The 21,190-nt window shown below is 45.8% G+C and overlaps 2 protein-coding genes across 2 annotated transcripts in view; one reads left to right on the top strand and one right to left on the bottom strand.

Moving 5' to 3' along the window:
• The window catches only part of REEP1 (receptor accessory protein 1), a 46,610-nt gene extending 31,730 nt beyond the window's left edge, over positions 1 to 14,880 (top strand). Inside the window, exons 7-9 of the mRNA XM_010170827.2 lie at positions 2,451 to 2,486; positions 11,772 to 11,911; positions 14,295 to 14,880. Of these exons, the coding sequence (XP_010169129.2) occupies positions 2,451 to 2,486; positions 11,772 to 11,911; positions 14,295 to 14,366 (248 nt within the window). The 3' untranslated portion in view covers positions 14,367 to 14,880. The remainder of the gene's footprint in view (positions 1 to 2,450; positions 2,487 to 11,771; positions 11,912 to 14,294) is intronic.
• Positions 14,881 to 19,747: 4,867 nt separating this feature from the next.
• Positions 19,748 to 20,598, bottom strand: MRPL35 (mitochondrial ribosomal protein L35; the record flags this gene model as incomplete). The annotated part of the gene is made up of 2 exons (XM_010170828.1): positions 19,748 to 19,936; positions 20,454 to 20,598. Coding segments are annotated over 2 exons (334 nt in total), but the record flags the coding sequence as incomplete, so codon positions are not given.
• Positions 20,599 to 21,190: the final 592 nt, after the last annotated feature.

Consider the following 21,190-nt stretch of genomic DNA (forward strand, 5'->3'; position numbering starts at 1 on the left):
CCCCCTTCTATCTTTTGCTGTCTTTGCTGCCTTTCAATGCTGCCTGCTAGACACCGAGCAGTCCCACTCATGCGGATGGCCTTCTGCCACTTGTCCCACAGAAAGACCCTCCTCCTTACACCCAGTCAAAAGCCAAACCCCAGTGACACGAAGGAGCAAAAGCTGCTTTTACCATGATTTGTGTGTGGCTGCCAACCCCACATGGAGCACAGTGTGTGAGGCATCACCGCTGCTCCTGTGAAGCACGTTCACACCTTCCATTGACACACATTGAGGAAACATGATGATTGTCCTTCTTCCACGTAGCAGGCTTACAACAACCACCTGTCCTCTTTATCTGATATTTTGCTTTGCTCTTAGTTCAGTGTTTCTCCATTTAGTGTCCTGGCACCCTGATGATAGCCTGGGATATTTTAGCTTTGATGCCTGTTCCAACCTGTGCTTCCTCCACAGGCAGAACTTCCCCTTTCCTTTGGGAACTGTAAACGTTGTGTGGCTACTCATCATTATGGAAAACTGGAAGCTCCAGAACAACATTTCCCAATATTTTTGGAGGCAATCCTGTTGTTCTGGCAAATATCCAGTAACAATCCATGTACCAACATGTCTTTATTAACAGTGGGGAGCTTTTGCACTTCTTAACCTTACAGCATTGCCTTAAAAGCATCCTGGGCAGTGCAGGTAAAGCTTGTCACCTTGTGATGGCTGGTGAGTGACAGATGTGACTTGAGGAGTGGGATATTGGCCACTGTGTCAGACAGCTCAATCCCATAGCTGATGCAAACATGTCTCACGGCTGCTGATGTCAGCAGAAACCTCCAGTGTGCACTGGGCACTGGAGGTCAGCCTTGCTTTTGGGTGACTCAGTGGCAGGAGATTTGTGTTGCATCACAGAACGTTCAGTGTCCAGAGCTGACACTGTCTGGGCCAGAAGATCACATACTACAGAGCCACCCTCTGTATTGCCCAGACCGAGTGCCCTTTCTGCTTACCCCAGGCAGAGATCATTCTCAGCTGGAATGATTTCAGAGCAGAAATGTGCAGTGTGCTGTCTGAAACTCTCAGCTCCTCTGTGCAGAGAATCAAGGCTGTTTCTTGGTTTTGCACTTACACTCTGAAGGCTTTTCAGGACAGAACAAAGGTGGAGGAATATCAGCATTCAGGATATATCTGGATAGCTCAGTCCCCACCAGCCAGAAAACCTCCAGAAAGATTTGTGAGAACAACCCGTATGTATATGTTGTATGAGCTCTCAGAGAATAAACCTTCATAAAACTGTGATCAGCTACCTTCTGTGTAAAATCAGAGGCTAAACCCACAGCAGATCTCTTGAGGTTGGTTGAGACTCATCTCTTTTTATACAAAGGCCATAGTTTCACAACAGCGTCCAAACAGTGTGAGCCAGTGCTCCTGTTGAAAGGATATGACCCAACTGCTTGCTTCTGCCCCATACTGTCCTTTCCCTTGGACATGCTTCAATCTTATATATGCTGACCCCAGTCAGGGGGCTGGTTCAAGTTAAACCCAATTCCTTGCTTCCAGATTGCTCTGAGAGCAGCAGCACAGACAACAGCAATGACACTGGCAGGGTGGAGGCCAGAGTGCAAGGGGCAGTGGGACATCTGCTTTCAGTAGCAACACTGGTTTATGCTGGTTAAAATGACTGTGAAACTATGGAAGAATTTTCAGCATCTACAGTTCAGGATAATCGTGACCACAAAATTGCACATGGCTCAAACCTTTTTCTTCTCCAAAATCTTTTTTTATCTGGAGTCATTTATGCCACTTTGAGGATTAAATTGGAAGGCTCAAACTGGAAATTATTTCTAGGCTGTTTTCTGGAGCAGAGGCTATCCACAAAGTGAAGCTGTAAAGGTCACACTTTTATGAACAGCTGTGAGTCACCTGCATTTGCACTGGAGGGTGCAATGCAATTCCCTTGGTTGTTTTCATTCTGATGGCAATTCCACCAAAATGTAATTTCTGCAGGAGTCCTCAGCACATTCCTGATTTGGGAAGATCAGGGATCTGCTTCAGAAGCTGTGTGAATGGCTGCACCAGTGCTTCTACAAGGCTAAATCTACTGAAAAAAAATCCAAGCATAGAGCAATACAAGAGATCTGCACTCTGTGTTTATGATCACACAGCCTTTTGCACTGTGTTCCCCGTTGCTTATCCACGCTCCCAGGCCCCTCTGCTCAGGAGTTATTTCTGTGTAGTGGTCTGAGAACAGAGCCAGGGAGCTGTACGTGATCCCAGCCTTAACACCCATTAGGCACACAGCCTGGGGTGAGTGAGGCACGTTCCTGGGTCTGTGCTCCATGCTGGTGAATAGAGATGATCATCTCTTAATGCACATGAGGCTGTGAAGTCCACCTCAGGATGGTACCAAGTGTTTTCTGAGAGGTAGCTTAGCCTGATGGGTTCCTAACGCTCAGCTCCTCTTTCAGTGTGCACGTGTTGCTCAGTATGCCGACTCCTCAGAGGTGAGTGCTGGATTTCCTGCACCCTGATACCCGCGCATCCCTTCCGGGCATGGCTGCGTTCCCCAGCCTGGCTTGCTCCTGCCACTCCTACTCACTGGGTTTCCTAACACCAGGGGAACAAACCAGGCGAAGGCCAGGCTGCGTGTGGATTTGTGAGCTGTGTGTGTGCTGATGGCAAGTACTGTGATGCTTCTCACCTTACTGACCTGTGTTAGCCAAGGCTGGGGAGTGTTTCTCTGGAGAAAAACCTCGGTCCTTTCTGTTCTAGAAGATGTGCCATTGTCCCTGTTCCTGCTTAGGAAGAAATTCTTTGCTGTGAGGGTGGTCAGACACTGGAACAGGTTGCCCAGAGAAGCTGTGGCTGCTCCTCCCTGGAAGTGTTCCAGGCCAGGCTGGATGAGGCTTTGAGCAACCTGGTCTAGTGGAAGGTGTCCCTGCTGATGGCAGGGGGGTTGGAACTGGATGATCTTTAAGGTCCCTTCCAACACAAACCATTATATGATTCTGTGATTCTATGGTTCTTGTCGTAGTGACTCCTGCCCTGTATCCCCCAGCACTAGTTAAAAACCTCAGGGAAACCAGCAAGATCAAACCTTCCTCAGTCCCAGCCCTGTTTTGCTCTGTTCCCTAAGGATTGGCATGTATTTCTTTGTTGGTGGAGAGGACACTTTTGTTTGGGATGAGCTGGATAAATAAAAAAGCCTGGTAGCAGACCCTGGTACAATGAAATAGGGTTGAAGAGACTCTCTCTGCTTCAGTCTGTGCTAGAGCCATTTTTTAAAATGTCCCACTGTCCCCAGTGTTGCTCGTGTTTACAAACTTAGGAGTGTAGTGAACGGTTTAGCTGCCGGTGCTCTTTTCAGTGCTGTGAGAATGAGCTGGTTGCTAAGAGCTGAGCTGCATCACTTCTGCATTTTGTCCCAGTGGCAGATGAAAGGAGAGGGAGGCCTCTGATTTGGGCATGCCAGAGGATGGGCCTGCCAAGCAGCTTGTCTGGGGAGAGAGAAGAAATCCAGGCTGGCAGTGTCTCATATTAGTGGATGCAAAAAGACATTTGTAACTCCTTTACTTCTCATCTCATGTGCTTTTTATTTATTTTGCACACTGCAATCAACCTGGGGATGGCAACAGAGGGACTGAAGGCTCACAGTGCTGTCACAGTGCTGCAGCCATTGCTGCTGGCTGTGTCGCCTGGAGATGTTCCTTCCCACTGCCTTGCACCTGACGTGCCATGCAGTCCTGTGCACCATTAGTGCTTGGAGGCTGGTGATCCCAGCCTGGCACTGTCTCCTTGCACCCTGCATAGGTGGCAAACTAACCCTTGTACTTGGTTTGTCACCTTCCCTGTTGTCCTTTTCTGGTTCTTTGCACTAGCACGTTTGGGGTGAGTGTGCCACTGTGCAGGAGGATGAAGCCCCTTTAAGGTGGTATCTGTTTAAACAATCATGAAACACTTGTATTCACAGTGCATTTTATTAGCACCCTTCTAATTTTAGCCTAAACCGATTTTATGGATTTGACTTCAAAGTGTTATTTATAAAAGAAATCACTGAATCCTGAAGTGCTTAATAGTCATGAGTTAATCTCAGGAGAGTCATTTAATGATGCTAAAGCAGTAATCAGTCCAATATGTTTACAAATTTGGCCCAAAGTCATGTTGGTCTGATTTAAATTTCATGCCCTGTCTTTCAGATTGGCTTGTTTTACTATTTTTTTTCGCCTGACATAACCCATTCCCTTGGACCATGTCAATAGGGACATGCTGAGGCTCTATCTCATAGGGGGTTCATTCTGTCTCTGCAGGCTGCCCTTTCTCTGTCTCCAAGGCAATAGATGCATTAATGCACTCTCAGACAACGGCCTGCCGTTAAAATGCTCCTTTGTAAGTGCAGCTTTGGGAGCTTAGGGAGCTGACTACGTCATGTGAACACATTTTCTCAAGGCCACAAAAAGCAGGGAGAAGAAAGAAGCTAAGTTTGTTTAGCAAGGACTGAGTTGTCCTGAACTATTGGCACTCATCTTTCCTTGGTGCAAACCTTTGTGTCGCCAGTTTCAGAGTACAATCGCTAACAGTACTCATCTCCAAAGAGTTTATAATCTAAATGGGTAGATAGTCAAGCCTTACCTCAAGCAGGAATATTAAAGGCTGGTTTAGAGCCATGGTGGAGCCTTTTAGGCAAGAGCAGTTGCCTTAATGCTCTTGCGGTGAAACTCTCACACTGCCTGACTCATAGGAACCCCCATAGCTTTGAGGAGAGCACAGGCTGGTGGGAGCAAAAGTCTACCTGTCCTGCTTCCTAAATGATATCCTGAGAGAAGGTTTCATGAGGATGTGGCCTGCAGGTGTCATGCAGAGACTGAAGGCCAGGATGGGTGCAGCATGTGTGCAGCCCCAGTTCTGGGGCCACCAACACAAGAAGGACGTGGACCTGGGGTGAGTCCAGAGGAGGCCACGAGGATTATCCGAGGTCTGGAGCAGCTCTGCTGTGAGGACAGGCTGAGAGAGTTGGGGCTGTTCAGCCTGGAGAAGAGAAGGCTCCAGGGAGACCTTCTAGTGGCCTCCCAGTACCTGAAGGGGCTCCAGGAAGGGTGGGGAGGGACTTTGGCCAAGGGCAGGGAGTGACAGAACAAGGGGTGATGGCTTTAAACTGGAAGAGGGGAGATTGAGATGAGATCTGAGGAATAAATTCTTTGGTGTGAGGGTGGTGAGACAGTGTCCCAGGTTGGCCAGAGAAGCTGTGGCAGCTCCTCCCTGGAAGTGTTCAAGGCCAGGTTGGATGAGGCTTTGAGCAACCTGGTCTAGTGGAAGGTGTCCCTGCTGATGGCAGGGGGGTTGGAACTGGGTGATCTTTAAGGTCCCTTCCAACCCAAACCATTCTATGAGCTCACCCTGTGCAGAAGCAGATCCATCACTGACAGCAGTGGTGGGCTCCACTGCTGCTGAAGCTGTTTGCTTCACAGAAGAGCTCTTTCCTTGGCTCACTCCAGCTGGCCTCACAGTCTGCACATGACACAAGCATTGACACAATTCAGGACATTCATCCTTGGCTCTGGGAAGCATCACTAAATGCAAGCATGTTCCACTATATATTCTCCACCATGTCTTCTTGACAGCTTCAGTGCCAGCTCTTCTTGCTCTTGCTCAGTGGCAGGCCTTTGCTGGCAAAACTCCTCCCAGGTCTTTACATAAGTTTGTGATTTATCTCTTCTATGTTCATGGCCTGCAGAATGTCAGGCTGCAGCGTTAGGGACCGAGGGTACAATTACATAAGGGCTCTTTTTACCCTTCAGGAAGGATGGAGTGCAAATCTCCAGGGATAGCTGCTTGTCTTTTGGCAGTGCCTGGTAAATACTTAAATGCATTAAACAAGCTTGCTTGGAACTGGCATTTAAGAAGTAACAAATATTATGTTTGGTGGTATTCTCTCAACTAACGTCTCGTAGGTGCTGTGGTATGGCTGAGAGGGAGGAATCATTTTAATCCTTGCAGAGAATAAATATTTCTAGCAGATACTGAAGAATCAGCTGTATATCAGAACTTTTGCTGCTGCATGTATTTGAGGGGGTATTTAATACTAAAATGCTGATCAGGAGCCTTAGGTAACGTATAAAATACGCAAGGACATCAGTGATGAATGGGACATTTTAGAGTGTGCACCTCAGGGTTGTGCTCCGTAGTGACAACGGATACAACAATGTACAGCTGAAAAACTACAGCCCGGCAGTGAGTGACGGTCAGCCTGGCCACCGTGTTTGGTCAGCCATCTACAAGGTGTTGCAGCATAAAGCCACCCCCTGGAGTTTTGCCAATAAAATAATGTTGGATCTTTTCCTGCATGTGATTGTCACCCTGAAGACAAGGTGACAGATCGCACACAATCAGCAGTACAGCTGACAATCACTTAATGGTGTTTTAAACAAATCACCTTATGGTGTATCACATGTGTCCAACCCCTTCTTTGTGGTAAGCTACAAATTGTGTATAAGATTATCACACGGGAAAGTACCCTTAAAAAACTAATTGATTTGCATCAAGGGGGCTGTTTATATTATCTCTGAACTAATTCAATTAAATGTTGTAGATGGTTTCATTTTAAGTTCCAGTACTTGAAGGGAGCTTATGAACAGGAGGGAGAGCGACTTTTTACATGGGCAGATAGTGACAGGACAAGGGGAAATGGTTTTAACCTAAGAGAGGGGAGGTTTAGGTCAGATATTAGGAGGAAAGTTTTCACCCAGAGGGTGGTGAGGCACTGGAACAGGTCGCCCAGAGAAGCTGTGAATGCCCCATCCCTGGAGACATTCAAGGCCAGGTTGGATGGGGCCCTGGGCAGCCTGATCTCGTGGTTGGCAACCCTGTCCACAGCAGGGGGGTTGGAACTGGATGATCTTTAAGGTCCTTTCTAACCCAAACCATTTTATGATTCTGTGATTTTTTTTCTTAGCCAGTTTTGCTTCAAGCTCTTGTGCTGGGGATTTACTGATCATTTTTTTAACCTTTCTCTCATTGAGCTGAACAAACAAGTGACAACTTTCTGTTGCTCAAGGCATTCTGTTCCTTCAAATTTCCCTTTACTAAATGTTGAATCAATTTTTTTCCACGAATGATTTGCATCACTTTGCAACAGTAACTCTGATGGCAATTTGGGAATTTCTCCATGTATTTAAAAATAGTTTCATAGTTATTTTGGTTGTTTCAGGGAAGGAAGAGTTTTAATAGAAAATAAGTAGATCGTTTAAGTACATTTGCATTTTGCCAATAGAAATTTAAAACATTAGTTGTTTAATAAACTCCAGTTGAACCACATCTATTATGAAAGCAAAGATGAAGATTTCTGTGCTCTGAAACAATGTTCCTTCCCCCTCTACACCCAGATGTTTTCCCCTAACAGTTTATTCTTTCCTTTTCTCTATGTAAATACTATGGGACTCTGATGTAAGTGTTACAGATTGCATGAGTTTTCTTCTGAGGTGTTTGGAATAGACTTAACAACTTAATCCTTTATGGGATGTGTTTTCATTAACGGATGACTTTGTTGATATGATTAGACTTGTTTGCTTTGGTTGCACTTGACTTCAGCTTTGGAAAGGACGTTTGTCTCTGTTTTGTGGCTACTTGGGCAGTGTGTGCTGGTGGAGTTGGCTGCTCCTAACTTTTTTGGTTTGGCAATGAAAACTGTTGGTGAAATACATGATGTGGGTCAATGTCTTTTGGAAATGATGGCAAATTTATCTTTGTTGCAGGGAAAAGAAGCTGATCGCCATTGTATAATAAATACCTGTTCTCCTGCTCGTATTCAGTGCTGTGCAAACCTCTTTATGTGAATTATCCTCTGGAGAGGCTTAGCTCTGGAGTGACTTTACCTTCCATTACAATAATACAATACCTTACTCCTGGCTTGTGTAGTCTGTGACTGTGGTTTTCCCCACTTCTCCCAAAGAATTACAGTGATGGGAGGAAGAAGTATTGTGCCCAGCAAAATAAGGGGGGGTCTACCTTCTCTCAAAGGTGTTGGGGTGCCTGATTCCTATTGTAACTGTATTTTAAGTGTCCAAATTTTTCAGAGGATCTAGATAAAAGTCATTTGCTTTTCTGTATTTAGAATGGGCCAGGTCCTGACCTCTCTTATAAAAATCTATAGGAGTTACTCCAGATTTACAAAGCAGTGTAGATCAGAGCCTGTATCAAAGCAATTGCTGAAAAAAACAGCCTGCTACTGAATCCCGTTTGTTGCTATAGAAAGAGTTTTGCAGTAAGATTTTTGAGCCCATATAGAGTCACAGAGACTAAAGATGACAATGATCTGGCCCCACATTCCCTTGCGTGTGCTGGGTTGTTCCCTGTGGTGCGTTTCATAGCCTAGATCCCAACCCTGTGTCCTTTAACTTGGAATACACCCAGCTTCAGAGCTTCACACACAAAGTGTTGGTTGTATCGGTTCCTTTTGAAGGAATTAGGATAGGATGGTGGGAATTGGAATTAAGGGGTCCTTTCCTTAGGCTGTTTGCAGTCAGATTCTGTCTCACTTTAGTGAAGAGAGGAGTATAATCTGGTCTGGATACTGAAAGATGTTTGCTAGTGGCAGCAGCAGCTTTTGCCCTGGCACACCAGTGGATTTCCTGTTTCTGCAGCGATTCTGCCCCTCCATGCAAAGGTCCAGAGCTGTAAATGTAAGAGGTGGAGACACCCGAAGCACAGCCCGCTCTGAGATAGGGAGTGAGAGTCTCCCAAAGATGAGAGAGCCAGGAGAGATGCCTGGTGTATGGTCCATGCTTTTACACAACCACCTCCTGGCTGTGACATGGTCCCTGGGGCTGTCAGCTGCTTCCCTGGAGCAGGACACACTGCTGGCTCTGCCACTTTGGGGACATCTGATAGTGGCCTGAGGCTCCACAGCCTCAGATCCTAAAGACGGCTCTCAGAAACACACAGGAGGTCACCTGAGGCCAAGTGCTGTCCTCAAGAAGCCTGTGCCAGGCCTGACAACATGTATTGCTCCTCAGTCTTCACCTTCTCCAGAAACAAACCTTGGTGTCCCAGAACCCATCCGTTCACTTTAAGCCTCCATCTATTTTCTCACTAATTCCTCACATGTGTGCTTATTATTCTAGTTAATCCCCTGCTTTATATTTTCTGCCGCAGAGGACTCACTCTCTTGGTGCAGGAAAATCAGTTTTTATCCTGTCATCACTCAGTTCACAAAAAAAAACCAACTTCAGAGTTGGCGCTCACCCAGCAGCAGCCCTTTGGAGATGAGTTGCCTCTGGTCCCACAACAGTGTAATGCTTCCACAAATGTGGGACAAAGTCTGGCACCACCCCGGATCAATACAAGGTTGGGATTGCCCACAATACAGATGTCCTTCCTGAGGTGGGATGGGCAGAGAATCCTCCCTTCTTGCTCAGGGTCTTAAAATAGAAGGCCCTGGGTATTCAATATGTGCTCTTGTCGATGGTTCTTTTCCAGTTCAGTGATGCTGAAGTGAAGCTGGTTCCCATTTGGCTGGTTTTTTGGTGCCTCATTCCCAATAAGATGGAGCCTGGGGAGAAGAGGACCTCAGTCCAATTTCCAGTGGACTTCAGGGGTCAAAGCAGTATGTGCCAGCTTGGAGGCTGAGCTCTCCTCTTGATCTTCATGGAAGCAGCTCCAGGATGTGGATGTGATGCTCAGGCTGATGGGGAGAGCGGCGGAGCCTGCAGGAGGCTGTGCCTCTGTTGTGCCTGTTGTGGAGATGGGCGAAGCGGGTGGCAGAGCTGCCTGGATATCTTTTTCACCCAGCACCCAATTCAAGAGATAAAATAATAACAGAGAAAGCAACATACACTGGAAAAGCATATGGGATTCCTGGAGTGTTGTCAGGGTTGACAGTTCCTTCTGTCTCCTTTTGCAGTAGCACAGCTGGCTCTAGGAGAAGGGGAGCAGGGCAGATTTTCCTGATCGTGTATGCTCTCAGCTTCAGCAGCCAGTGTCTCCACACTCTGGTCACTCAATGCTCTATTGCTGGTTCTCCAACACCCTCTGTCCTGTCCCATTCGATGTCCTCTTCTCCCTGGGGAAAGCCCTTGTCCCCTCGCACATGGCTGGAGATGTGTTGTTGGGACACTGTGCAAACTTCAGTGAAGCAGTTGAAAGAAGTCCTCACACACAACCTCCATAAAGTCCAGCCTGCAGTTCACATCTGAGGGACTTCTGGGGAAGAGGGCAGCTGGGAGCAGTCAGATGAATTGGTGTTGGGGGCAGTACTTGGCCTCCAGGCTGTAGATTTGGGCATGTTGGTTCAGGGTTATGCTCAAGCTCTGAATAAATTACATTTAAAACGAACTTTACTCCATTTTTCATTGGCTTAGAGGGGCACCAAGGACTGGCTCCCACATCAAAGATGACCTAAGCTAGGCTTGTCCTGGATATCTCACTTCCCAAGTGGAAGGATAAAATAGTAATTAAAATAAAATGTTCCTGTACTGATTTACCATGAGGTCTGGAGAACATTTAGTTCTTCCCATAGTGTAGTCTTAACACTACAGTCATATGTAGAAAAACCAGCATTCAGCATTATCCTGGGCCTCTCTGCAATGTGACTATCAGCGTTTTCAGTACAGCTGGGGAAAAAAAAATCAGCTTCCAGCTCTTCCTGGAAACCTGTGATGGTGTCTTCCAACCTGCCCATGCAAATGGTGATAAAGGGATAGAAACACAGGGTCAGTGGCCAGAGGATGGTGTGCACCACGCTCTCGAGCAGCAGCCGCATCCTGTGGGCTGAACGAAGGGGCTGAGAGCGTTTAGCTGCTGACTGGAATTTGGCACTGGAGAGAACCCCGGTGACGTGCTCGTGACTTGTGGTGTTGCTGTAGCCAGATCACTTTTCTTTTGTCTCTCTGTTACCCAGCTGAAAAAGCTGTTGGGAGAATTCAGTTCTTTTGTGCTTTAAGGATCTAAATGGATTAATAAGTATTAGATGTTTAAGAGTCTCTTTGGGTTTAGTCTTTGGGTTTTACTCTTTGGTCCAGCAGAGTCTTGCAGTCAGGCTGAGACAAGAAGCACAGAGCATTGTTTCTATGTATGTTTATACAACAGTCTAAGTATAGTGCCAATAATTGTGGTTAATGCCATCTAAACAGCAAACACTTCCACTCCTAACGTGTTTCAGAAGAAAAGAAGATTTACTCCAGAGTGACAGAAGACTTTTCCCTGCTCTGGTCTTGCAGCAACACACCCACTGCTGAGGGTCCGTTCAATGCCTGTTGAAGATTTTGGTTAACTTCAGTGACTCTTAGTCTGGGCTTGAGCTCCCTCAGCTTCAAGTCAGTTAGTTCTGCTGTGCTTCATATTTCTGCATCTCAGTCCTTGTATTGTCCAGAGGGCTTCAACACTCATTTGGTGTCTTCTAGAGGACACTACTGCTGGAAGCAGTAGATGCACTAACTGTGGTTGGAATCAGTGATTCAAGGAATCAGCTATTTTATTTATCCCTGAGCCAAACAAACAAACAAACAAATCTCTTTCTGAAGTCAAACTCCAGAACATCAGAGGCTGTGAATTTAGTCTCAGTTCTATGTAATATAATCCAAATACAGCTTGTATTGGCTTCATAAACAAGGTTCTTCTGATTTCTAACCCCACAGCTGCTATTACTAGAGTGTGATGTGTGAACCTTCTGCCTATTAATCCCTGGAAGATGCATGGCTTTGCAGTGAGGTGGCATTTGGCAGAGTGTGAATCAAACCATCGCTGATTTCCTCATCCTTTTTCTTCACATTTAGACTGTAAATGGCCTTGTTAAATAGGGGTGGACAATAAGTACGAAAAGCCACCTGAGACAAACTGTGAAACAAAAGGCTCTGTGTTCTCAGATGATGAAGAGAATGATTCATTGGATTGTGCATCCATGAACAAAAGGCCCAAAAAGAAGGATCAGCTCCTTGAGGTACTTCCATATTGTCAAGGCTCCTCTTTTTATGACATTCATTGAATCTTCAACTGAATTAACATCACTCTTTGGTCTAAAAACACTGATCCAAACAGTGCATTTCTGGTTTTTCAGGGGTGAGTCTTGCTATGGGTTCACTTACTTTTCCCCATGTGTTGATTTCCTGAAAGAAGTCTGAATTAGTGCCAGTGGAGATAAGTTATATAGGGCTTCAGAGTGGGATCAGAACTGCAAAACTTGGATCTAGCTCTAAACAACGTGCTGACATGGAGGGAGTTGGGTGAGAAGATCTGGATATCAACTGCAAGTTGATTTTTCATAGAGGAAAATGTGTTCTCACCCCCAAGGCAGGCTAGTTACTCTGAAAGCAGCCAGCACCCACAGCCAGAGCACCACAGTTCAGAGCTCAGTGTCTGTCACCTGAGATAGTTCACACCTAGCCAAACCCCACCAAAACCAGCGGCTGTTCTTCCTCATGACGTCGATAGGTTTTTGAATCAGGCACTGTATTAACAAATATGCTTTAAATTGCTTCAGGGAAAGGAAAGAACTAAAGGAGACACAGATCTCACACTGTGGTTTGACAAAACCAATTTGAGCAACATTTGTTGTGGAGGAAATAAAACCTCCATGGGAGATGCTGTAGGCAAAGACATCTTCCAGATCTGGGCAGGGAGGTGGAGCCACAGCCAGCAGCTCTCAGATTCCAGGCGGGAGATCTCCACCCTTCCCTTGGCTCAGTGTCAGGGAGTGGGAATGGTGTGGTTTGGTTGGCAGTTCTGTGTCCTTCTGGTGGGTTGTCCTACCTGTGGAGGGCTCTCATCAAAAGCTGGGCTGCTCTGTTCTTACCATGGAAGGATGCAGCCTCTGTAGCTGCCCTCAGAGCTGTCAAGTGGCATCTCAGAGACTGTTCATTCTTGATTTTAGAGTCTTTGCTGTGCAGTTAATGGCTGCTTTGCTCTAAGAACCATCTGGCTTCCCAAAGAGCAGCCTTCTCCCAGGCTGCAGGAGCTACTGCTCTAGTTGTCCAGCTGCATCCCAGGGCTCCTGGTTTACAGACAGTGACTCTGAGCCAGCAGTTACAGAGTCTGGTGTGGTGTGGGATCCCTGTTTGCCATACACAACAGCTTTCTTCCTCAGCTTTTCTCCTCCAGCTGTGCCCGTCTGGATGCAGCTGTCCCATCCAGATCTGTTGGGCTTTTAGGGATTCACAGTGAGGACTTGGGGTTGGAAGTTGGGATGGGGTGTTAGATTAATCCCATCTCTGTGAGAAACTACCTTGGTTTATGGGCAAGCTGGAAGAGATGGAGATTTAGATGGAGTCTAAACAAAACCTTGCTGCACTGCAGTTCCTTATCTGTATGAATATTTATACCTTGCTGCATCACAGGAATGTGGAAACACAGCATGATCTTGGGTTGGAATGTCCTATAAACTAGAAATGACAAGTCCTCACGACTGGTAAGAGTGTTACAGGCAAATAGGTTGATGCTGTTAAAGAAAACGTGGCTTTGGATGTTTATGTAAATGGAGTTGAAGAGCTTACCAGGCCTGTACTGCTCCATGATGTGATGACTGAGAATGCGTGCTCCTCCACCACATCTGGTAACCACTGCTTATTGTGAAGCTCACAAGACACAATGCCAGGCCAAAGCTCTTCTGAGAGAAGTATGCACAGTAGATTAGGGGTTGGGTTTTTTTTGCTACTCTGATTTCTGTCTCAGTCTGGGGAACGGGGTAAACCAATGTAGGGAGCTGGTGTGGCTCCTCCCGCGGGTTCAGTTGAAGCTCTCTGCATCAGCTGACTGCAAGGTAGAGTTGCAATTGTTGGCTTCTGAAGTAATTTCAGTGGATTGTGTCTGGCCTGTCTCCCAAGCAAGAGGCTGATGTTTTGAAAGAGCTCAGCCATGTGAGCATTACAGGCCCGGTGTGTTTTACCCTTTCAGCTTTGTAATGCCCCAATGAGCTGCACCCTCAGAGGGGCTGCGCTTGGTTAGACAGTGCAGGATGGGCTGGGAGACACAGAGCTGGCTTTCTGCCACCAGTCTGCCCTCTTGATCCAAGGGCTGCTGTAAATGGCACCAATTTGTCCTGCCTTTGAGCATTATGTTATTAACAATCTTTAGCCACACCTCTAACCATATGCCAGAGGGAATGGTGTTGGCGTAACCTAGACAAAGGACTACAACAGGTTTCTTAAAGCGGTTAGTCCCTAGTTGAACATTCATTGATGATCTTCAGGGCCAAGATCTGCTTCTCCATTACTTCATGCCTGGAATGGGATCATTGCCACAGAGGTGCCACAAAGATGGGTGAGTTTGGAGGAAAGAAAAAAACATTGCCTGTTATGCCACTGAAGCTTTCTCTTGCTTTTCTGCAGGCACCGCCTAGGATCCTTAGACCTCGCTTCAGGAAGAAAAGTACCTCATCCTCTGCCACTGAAACAATGTGAGTGCAATGAGCCAATAGCACCAAGATCCATAGAATGTCTCTCTTCTGCCTTAAAGAGCTACTCGTTAATAACGTAGGAAACAGCAGTGGGATGGATGTGCTTTGATGTACAGCATTGTAGACATGGTCTTTCTCTCTCCTCTCTCCGTATCCTTCTGTTACACGCTTCTCACGTGTGTCCGTGACGTGGGTAGGACAGTCTGGCAGACACCTGCAGGTTAAGAGTCCTTGTTTGGTTTGCAGAGTGTACACCCGCTCACACAAATCCTGTAAGGCTGTACATTGTACGTTGCCAGTTCTCATTTGTGTCTGCATAGCTCTAGCTCCGTGAATGCACAGCGGAAACAAAAGTCATCAGTTGCTCATGATGATACGTTGACAGTGTATTTATTTCTGGCTTTATCATTAATGAAGTGGATTTGCAGAAGCCATGGATTTCTCTTCCCTCCCTTCCTCCTCAAGATTGCGAATGAGGTAACTAATGTCAAAGTACTTTGACTGTACAAAATGTCCAAGATTCATTCAGAGCTGCAACTCTGTTTCTGCGAGTAAATCACGTGTATTCTGAGAAAATCATTGGCCTAAAAACCACGGAGACAGAACCACTTACAGAGGATGAGGAAGAGATGTGCAAGAGCAAATAAATGGTTTCAACGATGTAATGAAGGGGGAGTCTTAATTTTGATCAGCCTGAGCCAGGAGAGTATTGTGTGGAAAAGATGGTGGCTAGAAGAACTAGATCCTATCTCTTGTGGCAAATGTTCTACTGCCAGTTTTAAAGCATGAGGGAGCCTGGCCTGTGCTAGCTGAGGCAACAGCAGTTAGAATCGCTTTCGTGACGTGCTTCCAGGGGACGACACACCTTTCTCCCCTGCCTGCAAGCGTCAGTCCCAGCGCTCTGCTCTCCTGGTGAGGTGCTGCTGTCGTACTTGCACCAGCAGAGCAGAGTGTTGGGACTGAGCTGCTTTTTTGAAGCCTGGAGTTTTCACCTGTAGCATGGAGTTTGGTTAGAACCACAAGATCCAGGTGGAGTGGTGTATTTGTATCCATATATAAATGAGAAATGTAAAAGAAGAGGAAGGCGCGGTAGGGTTTGTGTATTTGTGCTTCAAGTTGGTGTCTCTTGTAAGTGTTGAGCATGTGAGATTCACACATAAGTTAATTACGTGGCCCTTTGTGTTTGCTCTTGGACCTGTCACATAGACTAGAAAAACATGTAGCGTTACGTAGAACGTGCCGTGGCTGACGGGTCAGTACACAGGCTGGATGATGAACAGCACTGTGGATCTAGTTTGGGTGCAGCAGTCCAGGTTGCCAACAGCCGGCTGGAGTGTATCAGGCTCAGAGATAAATCTGAAGTGGCCTTTGAAACCTTTTCTCTGCCGGATATGCATCGATATCCCACCTGTCCCTGTCTGATGGATCCCTGAGGTTTCCCCCAGAGCTTCCTACACATGTGGGGAAGAGAGAAGTAAATTATGCGCACGCACAAATGTTTATCTGACCCGGCTAGGCAGTGGAAAAAGCAAGCAGGTATTTCCTGTGTCTGCCACAATATTTGGCATCATTACCTGTGAATTTTATTTCCTTTACATGTGCTAATTCAATCATATTTTTCAAAGGGTAAGAAGGAAAAAGTCTTCAGAAAGTAAAATTTAAAAAACCCAACAAACCTGTCTGAATAGTGTTACAGAAGAGTCAGTCCCTGGAAGATAGTCGGCAAAAGCTTTGAGGAGCTAAGCTTGTGTGTTTTATTTTTAAGCAGCTTTAGAGTTTATTTGATTTCTTTTGGCAAACATTAAAAAGAAATAGAAAAACTGCCTGCAGTGTTAGCAGCAAATAAAATCCTGTTGCAAGCAAGCTGTGTTTCCCTGCTCTGCAGTGGGCTGCCCTAGGATGAAAAAGAAGCTGACAAGTTTGCACTCAATTATGCCAAAAAAAACCCAATAACATAGAGCTACATAACGTCTGACAAATTCTGTTCTCAGACACACTGTATTAACATTGATCCTCACTGAAATTATTAAGTGTGCGTCTAATCTGCTGTTTTACTGTAAACCTGACTGTTTAGCATTTCTTAAGTGCTGAGGTGAAATTGTTGACAAGGGAGTTGCCTTATATCTCTCAAAACATTCACTGTATAAATGAGAAAAATAAACCTTTTCATATCTCTGGCAAAAATCTATTAATTTATCAAGTGAGCTGTATATTTGTGTATAGGTAGACGAGAAATGTGAATGCCTAACCGCGTACGCTTAGTGCTGTCGTGTTCTGTATACAGAAGAGAACAGTCATTTGCTTTTGGTTCCTCATTTTCCACACACACAAGTTGTTTACAGGTGTTGCCCCAAGTCTGTCATTTCACTCTTTGGCTAATTTCATTCAGAATAAACCCCAGCCATGAAGGGTTTTTGTTCCAGTTTGTCTCTTGAGCCTCTGCCAAGGAACAAGCTGGATTCCACGAGTCGCTTTCCTGTGCTGATCCTGACCCCTCCTGGCAAACGGGAGTTTGTAGGATTTGAGCAGAGAGGACACATGGATGGATGGTGGCTCCTTGGGTGTGTGTTGATGGGGAGCGGTTCTCAGCTTTCTCCCAGCTCAGGCTCTGAGGGGTGCAAGGCACTTGCAGGTTACTCCTAAAAGCAAGCAGTCTTTCAGCTGATGGTTTAAAATAGCAACGGATCTGGCTTAAGTAAGAAAACCCCGGTTATGGGGGCTTTGCAGGCAGCTGGCCTCTGCCATCGCTCCTTTAGGGCAGGCAGGCACCTCCTGATTTCTCAGAGATGGCCTGGACAGTGTAATCCTGAAAGAAACAGGCCAGCCCCAGAAAATACAGCCTTTAACCAGCACAAGGCTCGAGTGAAACATGCATTATTTTAAGCAAGTAAAATTGAGGCTGAAAGGAAGGAAACCGCAGCTGAAGACGGTCCATGGAAAACAGGCCTGTGAAATACCTCACCCATTTACCATAAAATCACCTCAGTTAGGCGGAGAATAAGCTGAGAGCAGCTCGGCGCAGCCCTCCCCGCCTCCCTTCCTGCCACAGGGGCCAGCGTCAGCGCAGTGACGGCCGTCGCCAACTGCTGAATCAGGATGACATCCAATATCGACAAGACAGACTTCATGTGTGTCACTGTCACCTCAGAATTAACCCCACACCCATCTAAATTGTCTAAGTAAGTGCAAACCCAGCGCAGAAGGAGAGGAGAATGGGGTTATTTATCCCCATCGAGAGGGAGAAAGCTGCTTGGAGAGCTGTGATGCTCCTTAGCCTCAGTAAACAACCTGCTGCCTCTGGCTGCTCTCGGAAGCGTCCTCGCGTCGTGGTGAAACCCCTGTACTTGTGACCGATGCTCGTTACCCACAGTCTCCTTTTTGCTCTTTGTTTCGGGTACCTGTCTTGCCATCTAGCACCACATTTGAAATAGCAGCAAACACTACGCTGGGAATATTTAAGAATCATTAATTGTGCACTTCACGTGATTTCTTTCCTGTGATGGGTAGAAAAAGAGCTGTGATGCAATGGTACACTTAACGCCTCACAAGGATGGTTATTACAACAGTATTCCAAAGGTTGATGTTTTGCTGGTTTTGTTACACTGCTTGATATACATCCTGAATAAAGTCTTAATCTTTTCTTTAAAAAAAAAAGAGAAAAAAAGAAGAAAAAAAGAAGAAAACATCTTTAGTCTGTTCAATGTATCTGGCAGGCCAGAATAATTACTTTGATGGCTGTATTATTTTTATCTCAATTCTGGCTGACTGTATATAGATGTATTCACCAAGTGCTGCATGTCCTTCAGAATTTCTTTCTGTATTATGAACTGGAAAAAAAAAAAAATACAGCTACTGAACACTCTGAGTAATTAGTGAATTCATTGAAATGCTACAGCCTTGCACAGCAAACCAGCTCTTGCTATAGGGGTGGCTCTGGAGCTGATAACCAGGGACTGACTATCTGCTTAATAATGGGTTAATTATTAGTGAATGTTTTGAAGCAACTGCAATTGTTTTTCACACACTTACTGGAGTGTCAGCTTTGTAGAGAAAACCCCCAGTCTAGCCCTTAGCCAGAGTCAAGTTGCACTGTACACTCTCAAAGGACCCTGTAATAAATCCTTGGTTTTATTCAACATATACATGTGATGACATTATATTACAGATATACATCTGGGCCCCACAGTTCAAGGAGGACAGGGAACTGCTGGAGAGAGTCCAGCACAGAGCCACCAAGATGATGAAGGGAGTGGAGCATCTCCCTTATGAGGAAAGGCTGAGGGAGCTGAGGCTCTTTAGCTTGGAGAAGAGGAGACTGAGGGGAGACCTCATTAATGTTTACAAATATGTAAAGGGTGAATGTCATGAGGATGGAGCCAGGCTCTTCTCAGTGATGCCCAATGGTAGGACAAGGGGCAATGGGTGTGAGCTGGAACACAGGAGGTTCTGCTTCATCTTGAGAAGAAACTTCTTTACAGTGAGGGTGACAGAGCACTGGGACAGGCTGCCCAGGGAGGGGGTGGAGTCTCCTTCTCTGGAGACATTCAAGACCCGCCTGGACACCTTCCTGTGTGATCTCATTTAGGTTCCTGCTCTGGCAGGGGGATTGGACTGGATGATCTTACGAGGTCCCTTCCAATCCCTGACATTCTGTGATAAGGGAGATGCAGTGTGAGGTATAATGAAGCTCAAGGAAAGAACAAAAAAACAAACAAGAAAAGACTCAGACCTGACTGCCTGAGGATGTGATGTGGAACCCAATGAATATATTCTACTACTGAAAAACCAACACAGGATACAAAATCCAATTCCTGTAATGAATACGTTTTTAAATCAGTTATAAAAATTGCCCATAGCCATGAAACACTTTTTTTTCCCCCCCTATGCTCTCTAGCACGGAGAGATGGCAACACTTAATCTGGTGCTGTGACAGGCAACAGTACTGAAACGGACCCTGCTCTCCTTTCACCTCTTCCCCAGGGAAGACTCCACCCCATGCACTACCGAGTATGGACACAGTGAAATATATCCTGGGGTTATTTGAACAGGTTTCTCTTAAAAAATTTAAGATTAAACATGTCGAATTGTTCACTTCTAGTGATGTTTAGACTGTATTGATCCACGTTACACACAATCACAGGAAACCAACAGACGTCAGAACGTGTAGGTGACCAGCTTGACCCCTGCTAAGTAAAATACAAATTGCAGCTCAGGATAATATTGAATATTCCTTTATTTTAGGCATTGATACCCATAATTCTGATCAGATGATGTCCGTGTTTATTTATAAAAGTAGCAGATATTACAGATTTATGTTCTAAAATGTACATACCACACGTACCACCACCTCCTTCCTAGAGAGATGCAAAAATGAAACGAAGATTTCTACACACGAAGATTCGTACGATCGTGATACTTCTGGTAGGGATCATCAGCATACCAATTTCTTCTTTTCCAGAAAGAAGTGGTCATTTTATCAAGGAGTTTACATTGTGTCCTGTTGCACAACACCAGCTGTCTCAAACGCCTCTTCTGGGCAGCTGACTTCTTCCACAGTTTCTTCTTATAACCAGCCTGTCAGAAGAAAATACACAAAATATCTGTATAGAACCATAGAATGATTAGGATTGGAAGGGACCTTAAAGATCATCCAGTTCCAACCCCCCTGCCGTCAGCAGGGACACCTTCCACTAGACCAGGCTGCTCAAAGCCTCATCCAGCCTGGCCTTAAACACTTCCAGGGAGGAGCAGCCACAACTTCCTTGGGCAACCTGTTCCAGTGTCTGACCACCCTCACAGTGAAGAACTTCTTCCTAATATCTCATCTAAACCTCCCCTCTTTCAGCTTAAACCCATTTCCCCTTGTTTTGTCATTAACTGCCCTTATGAAAATACTTATGTGGGTCGCTGCAAACACACACATACAGCAATACTGATAAGCAAACCAGGGCAAATTCCCCACTCTGAGGAAGACGGGAGTCTCTGGAGCTTTTTTTAACTTCCATGCTAGCTGCTGCCCTCTAACAGAAGGAAAACAATTAGCCTACTGACTGTAAACAGGCTTTTAGTACAAACAAACAAACAGTCTCACCTGTCTCCTAACCCAGAGGCCATTGTGCAGCCGGAGAAATCTTTTGACGACAGCTTTCACACTTTTCCTCTTCCCACTCCTCACGCCATAGTAAGTGAGAGTCCTCGCTGGCTGCTGAAGTATACTTGGGAGCAGAGATGTGACACTAAAAAAAACCACCCCCAGAACAGGGTAAAAAAATAGAACAGGAATGAAACATCTTTTTCTAAAAGTCATCAGTGGCTTTTTCACATAAAGAAAAATCAGAAGCAGCTGTGACTTGTTTGAAGGAGGTTGGTAAGAACTCATCTAACGTTTCAGCACACCGCTTAGTGAGTGTGCACGGATGAACACTAACTGCAGTGCTAGTGTTCAAGTGTTCATTAATCTCAAAGTTATTATTCCATGCAACAGCTTTTTCATCTGCTGAAGGCGGTTAATCACTCAAGAGCAAACAATCAGCTGTTAATGACATTCAGAAATTAATTTCAGAATATTAATCGTCAGCAAGAGAGGCTGATCATAACAAGTTGGTTTTTGTTTTACAGCCTATGTCTGCACAGTACGCTCCGTTTTGCATCGTGCTTCAAGCACTATGTTTAAGAGAAGCGGGAGATTTAGGGCTAAACCGGACCCGTGTGCCGGAGCACAAACAGCCCAGGAAGCCCCTCAGACACGGGGGTTTCGATAAATCCCGTTAACCTCCCTGTCCAGGCCGAAGGGCCGGGCTGTACCTGCTGAGGAGCGGGGAGCCGCCT

This window comes from Antrostomus carolinensis, unplaced genomic scaffold (genome assembly GCF_000700745.2).
Source record: "Antrostomus carolinensis isolate BGI_N321 unplaced genomic scaffold, ASM70074v2 scaffold14776, whole genome shotgun sequence".
Lineage (NCBI taxonomy): Eukaryota > Metazoa > Chordata > Aves > Caprimulgiformes > Caprimulgidae > Antrostomus > Antrostomus carolinensis.